The sequence below is a fragment of the Hyalella azteca genome, unplaced genomic scaffold (genome assembly GCF_000764305.2).
Source record: "Hyalella azteca isolate HAZT.00-mixed unplaced genomic scaffold, Hazt_2.0.2 contig2099, whole genome shotgun sequence".
NCBI lineage: Eukaryota > Metazoa > Arthropoda > Malacostraca > Amphipoda > Hyalellidae > Hyalella > Hyalella azteca.
This window is the reverse complement of record NW_025932386.1, coordinates 692933-702698: the sequence shown is the minus strand read 5'-3', so window position 1 is coordinate 702698 and position 9766 is coordinate 692933. Positions and strand designations below refer to the sequence as shown.

At 38.2% G+C, this 9766-nt stretch overlaps 1 protein-coding gene across 1 annotated transcript; it reads left to right on the top strand.

Annotated features, from left to right (window-relative positions):
* The first annotated feature begins 3089 nt into the window (after positions 1-3089).
* Positions 3090-9478, top strand: LOC108678165. Its single transcript, XM_018166517.2, has 3 exons — positions 3090-3301; positions 3725-7479; positions 8180-9478. Exons 1-3 carry the CDS (start codon positions 3167-3169, stop codon positions 9195-9197), a joined length of 4908 nt encoding a protein of 1635 aa, XP_018022006.1. The 5' UTR covers positions 3090-3166; the 3' UTR covers positions 9198-9478.
* Positions 9479-9766: the final 288 nt, after the last annotated feature.

Here is a 9766-nt window from a genome sequence, read left to right as displayed (position 1 = left end):
AAGGCATTTTGATTTCCCTCAATAAGGTTGATGTTTAGATGTTGGTTACATGGCCAGGACTGCATTAAAAAATCTGCCTGCAGACCAGGGCGCTGCGGCGCAGAGGGTGGATGCAGCGTCGCCAATATATGGGTTTTAAGCCCTAAGCGTCGCCGGGTAAAGAAGAAGAAAAGGCGTACGGAGGAGGGCATCAAGTCACTTCAGCAAGCAGCACATGAATATGCAGAAGCAATGGAGAGAAAGAGGGATTTGAAAATTATCGCAAAGTTTAACGCCATGAGGCAATCTTTCAAAACAAAGCTAGACACTCTTGAACTGAACATTAAAGAAGTTGATGAAATAGCTGCCAGTTGAATGTTATGGTAGTGCTGTTGAAAAGTGTTCTGAACTGTATTGACATTTTCATATATATATACAATCTTGTGTGTATTACTCAATATTTATTGTGTTTTGACACTATAGACTTCATAATCATAATACCTACTACCACTGTAGTCTTAATTTTCTGATATGTGTCATTTAGGTTCCTCTGTGTCTGCCTGCTCTACTGTCAAACGGGGTAAAAAGGGACGGGCGGGGTAAATCGGGATGCGCCTCCAACATTTTGTAGAAATGTCGTAGCAGCTAAACTAATCAAAATATTACAATACTAAAAATAGTGGCATAAACTTCAACATTCTTACTATATATTATGTATAAAGCTAGTCAAGAAGTCAAACATTCACTGTCTCTAAAAAATCACTGAAAAAAAGTGTGAAAAGTGCAATTTTGGAAAAGTACCTCTGCTAATGTCTGGAGCAAAAAAAATATTTGCCGTATTAAAAAATTTTACTTACATAAAAGTTGCACCCAGGTGTCGGCTTGAAAACTTAATCAACAGAATTTGCCTATTTCATTCATAAAAAAATGGCAGCCATTTCTGCACGGCGGGGCTACTTGGGACACCCCCCCGGGGTAATTAGGGACACCCTTAAAAAATGCATTTACAGTAGAACCTCAGTTAGCAAAGGTTCCAGTTAAAAAAAAAGTTTATTCACAACAAAGAATTTTAATTACATTTACCTCGCTCAGCGAGAAAAAATTCACTTGTCAAAAAATTAGTGCATCAACGGTCGTCATAAAATTGTACATAGAATGCTATATATAGAATTGTGCACCGGGCATCATAGAATGAAAAGTAATTGACCTAAACTATGATTTATTTCTCCAAAACATATGATGGTTGTTACTAAAACATTATTTTCTGTTTCAGGTATGTTTTTCACAATCTTTTTTGTTATAGTGAAATCACTTGACTCGATTAAAATTATGCGAAATTACAAACCATCCTGTAAGCTTACAGATACAGAAGAAATGCTACATTGCTGCTGATATGAAGCTTACAGTGGACAAGGTCATGTTCAATGCTCAATGGCATTTCCATGGATACAGTAATATCACATTAATAATACGGTAATTAATGAATATGGTAATATAATATCAATTAAGGAAAAACAAGTAAAAATCACAGAAAATGTCATTTATTTCACATCTACATCATTTACAATGAAAGAGGAGGACTTCAAAGTACTGTTAGTAATGGATGAGTACACTCTGCATGCTTCAAACATTTTAAAATTAACTTTTATTGCAAGTGTCCCAGATTACCCCGCTTTGAGGCGTAAATCAGGACGGTTTTATTTTGCGTCTGGCACCTTATAAATAGCATATGGAATTTTTTTGAAGATGCCATTGGATAGCCTTTGCAAAGAGCTATAAAATGAGCCTAAACTTGTTTCTGAAATGTTTCATGGTAAGAAGTTATTAACAAAAAACGCTCAAATCCGTCCCTTTTTACCCCTTTTGACGGTATGCAGTAACATAAATTTTTAATATTTCATAGGAATTCAAGTGGAGCATCTTGGTCAAAAAAAAATTTTTTAGTTATGGACGTATCATTTTGAAACTGGGTTCACATCTGTACAAGAGAAATCTAAAACTTGTTTGTTCATGTAAATTTATTGAAAAAAAAATGAAAGAAAATGTGAAATTTGTTTGAACTGGTAAAAATGGGATATATGTACTGTATAAATCTATCTCCTAGGATTTTCAAGCTACATCATCATCAAAGACCATATCTAGCAATTTGTCGTAGCTTTTTTCAAAGTTCTTATTTTTTTGGGTGGGTATTATTATTAAAAATGTTTGTTGGTATTATATTATTTTTTTGTATAATCCAAACAAAAATGAAATTACAAAAAAGATACAACCATTCTCTAGATCTTTTCTTTGTGGATCGAATGGTATATCTCTCAATGCTTTAGCTAGAAAATCATAGGAGATAGGTTTTTAAATATGAAACATTAAACTTTTCAGGAGAGCCAAAAAACTGAAATTTTTTATCATTGAAAGTATAGGTTTTATTTGCGCTTTATCGGCTGTGGCGGGTGAACAAACAAGTACACATAGACGAGATTGCAGTCATTGGATGTGCTTTTTTCTGAGCTTTAAAATGAACTTTAAAATGAACTTTAAAACCATAAAATCCAAAATTTTCAATTTTTGATCAAGATGCTCCCCTTAATGACTTACAGCCTGACTTCAATACGTACTTTTATTTAAAAAAAATCAAATTTCTTGTCAATTGAACTGTTATTGGTAATGCTGTTTTTTTTTTATTTAGTAGGCAGCTGTGTCTTGTGGTGGGGGGGGCTAGTGTGCTGCCAAATTGTCTGTTGATCAGTCTGAAATCTCAAAATGCCATTTTTTATATCAACTAAAAAATTGCACCTTGCTCCATAGCATAGAAGATGTGCCTTATGATATGGATGAACTTTACCCATATGCAGAAAGATTTAGTAAACAATATTTTAGAAACTAAAATAATATGTTTTACTTGTTGGTTGATAATAAGTTTACACATTTTATAGTTGAAAAATTCATTTCAAAATTTGAACCATTGTAGATACTCTCATATTTTATCTGTCCTTGCATGTAACCATTGATGCTTTTTGGTCTAAGACTAGCCTGCTAATGGGTTACAATCTGAGTGTAACATAGCTTTAAAAAATATTAATAAATTCATTTTTCATGTATATTTCTTCTTTACAGATTATTTTCAGGCATGCTATTGCTTTAGGTGTGAGCTTCTCTGTTATGATCATTAGGATTGTATAAGCAAGCAATCATGGCATCAGATGTTTCCAGCAATGCTCATGAATTGTTGGGTGCTAAGAAAAGTACTGAATTCCACTCAATTCTAAAACACTTGGATTCTACTCAACAAAATTCACAGGGCAAGGCTCTCCTGAGCTTCAGTGTGGTAAGTTGTTTTGTATAATTTTATTGTATTCATATAATTATTTGAACATATAATTGCCTGTAATTCTGAGAAATATAATTAATATGGAAAGCCCAAATGAAGTTTTTAAATACCAAAGATTTTTTTCTAGTGTAGGCAAATGCTGCATTCTACATCAACTCTTCATTGCATATTAGCTCTCCGCAATTATTTATATACCATACCTAATGCTATAACTTGGTCATTTTTGTTTGTACTGTTCACTGGAAATGGTACAAAATGTATTCAACCAAGTTGAAATTTCCTCATGAATATTTAATTTATAAAATGTTCTTAATTTATCTGTATGGTAATGTTTTAAAGTGCACTCTTTGTTATAGAATGTATGTACAGGTATATAGGTACCTATATACATCACACTAAGATATATAATTGTCTTTGCAGGAGCATGGACGTTCTACTCAAGCTGGACGATTTCATGAAATTGTTATAATTTCTGATATACTCCTAAAGAATCTTCACAATTACTGGCCTCACAATGCTTCCTTCATTCCAACCATTATTACTAAAATGGATTTGCAGCTCTCTGATGTGAGCCATATTATTGACACTTATTTGAGCCAAGTTCCAGCTTCATTTAAGAAGATCCTGTTCGTGGTGCTGCTCCGTCTCAGTGAGGTTTGGGTTGGAGAAGATCAAGAAGAATGTGTTGAGTCCAACTCCAAGACTCCCAAAACCATGGCTTTGCACATTGAGAGAGCAACTTCAGATCATTTCTTATCTGCTTACAAATCGATCCAAACCTCTTTTGGGAACAGGGCAGATGTTGTGTTTGCTCATGTTATCCCGGCTGGATGGCATCTTATGCAAAAATGCCTGAACATCCCTACGGACAACTTGACTCAAGAAATGTCCACTGAAAATTCTTCAGGCTATGATGTATTTGACACCAATGAAAAGAGTGAAAAAGTTAACCTTGTGCGAAAATTTCTGTGGCATTGTTTTCAAGTGAATAATTTTGTGATCAACTCACAATTGAGCTCCATACTTGGACTTCCATCTTGGAATCTGTTTCCATGGGATGAAGATTTCCGAGGAGACCACTGCTCGGTGAGCTCCTTGTCATCTCATGCAATCGATAGAGATTTTACTGACAAAGACCTACTCTCAATATGCTCTAAAATATGCGAGTTGACCCACACTTACCAATTGGATTCATCTCTTGAAATAGCGGAGTTCCCGCCCACGAGCATTCCTGCTTTGGAATCTCCAATTTCTAAGCTAGTTGTCATTTGTGATGTAAAAATGAAGAATCTCGGTGATGTTTGGCCTTCATCATTCTCACTGCGGCCTTCGATTGAAGTCTGCGGAGTTCTGAAACCTACTGAATTAGTTGACAAGTTGAAAAATATAAATTCCACGGAAGACCGCATTGCCTTCTTGTTCATTCCCAGCATCCGTAATTTACTAAGTGTTGAAAAAATTCAGAGCTGTGCAAATCACGAAGTTCTTAAGTATCCATGTTGCAAATTCAAGGAGGATGGATCCAGTTGGGTGAAGTCAACTGTAATTCCAAGGATGGGTGAATTCCGGCGAGCAGTTCATGAAACCTTCCCCAACTCCCTCGTAATATTTAGCTGCGTTCACTGCATCAAGTTTGAAATTATCTTCGACAACTTGCTCAAGAAACACATAAAAGACACGGGTCATGATTTAAAACCGACAATTTCTTTGGAATTCGTAGAATTGCAGAACAAAAATCTTGCAGCGTCGGTTGAAGATCTGAATCACGCAATTTCTACAGACATTCGCGACAAAAGCGCTTTGAACATTAATGCTTTTGACTTTCTAGATGTCACCGATCCCCAATGTGTGTCCAACTTCATGCCCGATGGAATGAACTTGAATTCCCTGGGCTTGGCGAAACTGGCAGTAAGTACAATGAACCAGTTAGCGTTTATTGATAATGCGTTCTTCAACAATGTTCTCGCGTCAAATCCCAGCAACACCAAACAAAACTCGGATGACTTAACCGATGATGCCGATGATGATTGTAAAATTATCGATGTTAAGCCAAATATATCATGGCTTGCTATTGAAGTGCCAGTTGTTGAAGGTCTAACTCAGACTTCAGAGAGCAAATTTGGTCTGAAACCAGCGGGAGACGTGCATAGTCTAAACAATGCTTGCGATCCTCCAGCAATTGCATGTGATGAACCATCAGTTTCATGTGCTGCAGCACCCTTTGCTTGCGAAGCCTCAATGGCTACATGTAATCTAACTGGTGTTTGTGATGGTCCTTTCGTGGCAGTTGATGCGTCTCAGATACTTTCCGTCGAATCAGCTTCTAATCAGCATGTACCGTCTCTCATTGCCGACAGTTATGCTGTTGGAAATGAAATTCCCTCCTCCCTGGACCATTCCATTTCAACCACTAGGAATTACCACGATCGGACGAACGCCGAGTTTTCCACTGGTGATATGACTGAACAATCAATTGAAAATGAATGCATTATCAAATCACTTGATGACTGGTACACGGACGCAGGTGTTCCTGTTTTTAAAAAACGGGTCTGCCACTTGGAAGAACTCGATCCCTTGTCATCAATTTCCGGAGACAGAATTTCGAATTCAAGACGAGGCGAACAGTCCAACTCTCATCGCCGTCGATATACTTCAAGCTCTCCTGAGAAGTCCCGAGGACGACGAAGCCATAACGAGAAACCGTTGTTACATAGACGTCGAAGCCGTGATACAGTTAGTCCTTATTATCGCTCGCATCCGAAATCCAACTCCAATACGACATCATATCATAAACATACTCGTGAAGGAAGTAGAGAACATAAAAAACATGTTTCACACCGATATCATCGTGTGAATGAATCGTCATCACATCACCAGCGTTCCCGAGACAATATACGGGTGCACAAAAAATGTTGTACAAAACGAAAAAGTCAAGAGCATGACCTCCCTTGCCGCTGCACAGACCTCCGCCTTTTGTTGAACACCTCTAACCAGCACCAGCTTCAAATTAGATTCAGATCTGGTGGCAGGAAGCAACGGGATTGTGACCGAAAGTATAGGGAAAAGCTCCAATTTTCTGAGCGGACCGCTCGTTCCCGAAGTCGATCTTCTCCCATGCGAGTCGTAAATTATTACGCCAGTCCGCAACACCAGCGATCTCCTTCTTTGCGTCCATCTGGATCAAATGAAAAAAATATTGGCTTTGAAGATGATGCACACTCTAGATCTAACAAGAACTCGCTCACATTAAATAAACATATTCGAGAACCTAGCATCGAATGCCTTGAAGAATTATGGCATGAGGTGCCACGAACTGCGTCAAGAAATGAACTTGATCGTCTAGAAGACATCTCTTCGACACGCGAAGAATTGTTTGAGCAACCGCTTTCTGAACATGATCCATTAGAAAACATCTCGTCCACAGGCGAAGAAGTGTTCGAGCAACCGCTTTCTGAACATGATCCACTAGAAAACATCTCGTCGACACGCGAAGAATTGTTCGAGCAACCGCTTTCTGAACATGATCCATTAGAAAACATCTCATCGACAGGCGAAGAAGTGTTCGAGCAACCGCTTTCTGAACATGATCCATTAGAAAACATCTCGTCCACACGCGAAGAATTGGATGGTCAACCTGCGATTCTAGATGCTACGAACAAGCGAAGTTTCGATAATTTTAACATATATTCCGATTCTGTACGTGATCCTCATTCTTCGAGAGAATATTTGAACCGACCAGAATCATATGCACTCAAAGATGTTCGATCTGTAAATTCTCGATCACGTGAATATTTACGTCGCACCCGTTCTAGATCACGTAAACATTTACGTCACGACCGTTCGCGGTCACGTGAAAATTTACTTCGCAAACATTCTCAGTCAGAAGAATATTCACTTCGCGACCTAGACTGCCGTCCTAGATCCCAAGATTTACAAGATCGCCGTTCACCATCACGAGATGTACGTTTCCCTAGATCACAGTCTCGGAAAGATTCCCGTCAACTCGAATTTCATGATGATTTTCTGTTATCAAGATCTCGATTCCGCGAATACAGCCTCTCTGAGAAACCTGCAGGAGAACGGAAAGAGCGGAAAGAAACAAAGGTCTCCGGAAACTCTTCTGGGTCTCGGGTAGCGCTACCAGGACCTTCTGCGTCAGAGGCTCCTGCCATAGGGTGAGTTGCTACGGTATTGCTTCTCGAAAAGATAGTATCAATTCCTCCCTTCACAAATTACGTATTTATTCAATTACTTTTTTAGTTCGATTTCTGAGAAATAACACTACTAATTTTTAATTCCATATGCGTCTTGATAACTCATGTCAGATTTCTGGGAAATAACACTGCTAATTTTCAATTCCATATGCGTCTTGAAAACTCGTGTCATACTATGAAAAAAAAAATCGATTAGCTGGCATTACTATCAAGTATTCATGTTGTACAAGTGCATGTAAAGAATGAAACTACCTAACTTGTTTAATTTCTTATTACATTTACTAACTTCTTTCAAATCTATTGGTGGGTCGATCCCGACCGAAAATAAGCGTCAGTCCTTGAGAATTTGGAGGAATGAATTTCATTGTTCGTAGATCCCACTATTGAATGCAAGTTATGATTATGTCTCCAATGAAATACCTAAACCTAACTATACGTTATCTTCGGTATCCTTCTTTCAAATTTCATATTTTAGAATCAATTTTTTATGTGTGTACATCTAGCCTGCTGAAAATTCTATTGACTAATTTAAATGTATCTTTTTCCTAACTTCACCTCACTGGATGATTACCACAGTTTAAATTTTTATGTGTAAAAATTGAAATTGTTGGAGAAATATAATTGTCCTAACCTGTATGAGTAAAATATTTGTATATTACAGATGGCAAGACAATTTGAAAGTCTGTTCTAAAGCGGCGACAGAGGTCCTTCAGATCCTTCACAAACGACGTACCAAGAGGTACGATGCTGACCCGTCCACGCATCCCGAGTACCAAAGAGAACGCCGTCTTTTCATCGATAGTTGTGCTGGGCTTGATTCGTCCTCTCTCGACGTTGATGGCTTCTTGATATACTGGAGGAGGAAGCTGAAGCAAATGCTGGACGATGAGTGGCACAACAAGAAATCTATTTGTCTGGCGATACTGGCCATGATACTCGAAAACTGCGATCCCTACAACTCGGCCCAAGCGACTCCTCGGCTCTTCAGTTACACGGATGTTGACATTGAAAGTGAAGACTTTCGGTTGCGTAACCGAAGTATACATCACGAAAATTTTGTTATCATGGAGAAGTTGATGTCATTTAGCGTGACCCGTGATCAGTGCTTGGACTTATTACGAGACGTCAAGGTTAATAATGACATGCTCCTCGACTTGCTGCTCAAGAAACGACTCGTTGATGAAGGCAGCGATGCTTTCTACGCATCGCATAGGGACTTTTGTTCTGTTGTTTCAACTCTGCGTCTTTTATCTCAACTTCCTGATGCTCTGGGGTATCTTGCTTTCCAGGCTCAGAACTTACTCGACCAAATCATATCCGCTAGAGCCGACTGCCTAAATTTGCTCTCACTCTTCTCATATGACGATAAAGTGGCGCTTAAGTTGGCCTTTGAGAAACTCAACGACAAAGAATTGGTTCCCAAGTCACTTATTGAGGAAGACCGAATACAAGAAGCACGACTCAAACTTTCTGGCTTACTCTTCCGACTTTTAGATTTTTCCGACTCATTTTTCGAGTTGTGTGTCAACACCGACGCTGACGCTTCCGAGTTTAGTGAAATAGTGCGGCTAGTGTACGAGCATTTCGATGACAGTTCGCTTGTTGCCAACGAGGATTCCGTTAAAGTCTTGGGCGTGGCCGTGGCCCTCAGGAGCACCATGTGCCGTTTCAATCGGTAATTCTGAATCTGAAACCATTTTTTGTGAGAATTTAATATTTTTTTGCTAGATTTACTTTTTTGTGATCAGTTTGCTGTGGATTCGGAAATTGCTAAAAAAATTAGCAAATGTTAAACTAATCTGTTTCACGTGTGGAATTTGTTTCCAAATAATAAGTTGAAGTGAACTCATTTAAAAAGGCATGACTTTGCAGGTACGCTTTGGATGTATTATGTGAATAAGATCCTTCGGCGTTTCATGAGAAGTGAACCTCGCATAAAATAAAGATGTATAAATTCAAACAGTGTTACTCCTTCCCATTTAATTGTACATTCCTAGCTTAACATTAAATTTATTAGGTGGAATTCACCAAAGATCTAATGATGCTTTAATTTCATATAGCTCGAGGTCCGTATCAGGTTCGAAATGTAGAATTTACTGGAGCTGTATATAAAGAAAATTTAACGAATCCTTTCCAATATCAGAGGGAAAATCTTAGGCGACTCCTCTAATGAGAACTGCAGATCAATTTTCCACCACCAGCATACGACTTGTATCAAGGCGAATCACTGACCGGAACTATTGCCTAA

What these genes read in the sequence shown, in the direction of transcription:
- LOC108678165 (XM_018166517.2), top strand. Translation starts at nt 3,167, where the DNA reads ATGGCATCAGATGTTTCCAGCAATGCTCATGAATTGTTGGGTGCTAAG. An exon ending in CTCTCCTGAGCTTCAGTGTG is followed by an intron (nt 3,302 to 3,724) that starts GTAAGTTGTTTT and finishes TTGTCTTTGCAG; the next exon opens with GAGCATGGACGTTCTACTCA. An exon ending in TCAGAGGCTCCTGCCATAGG is followed by an intron (nt 7,480 to 8,179) that starts GTGAGTTGCTAC and finishes TGTATATTACAG; the next exon opens with ATGGCAAGACAATTTGAAAG.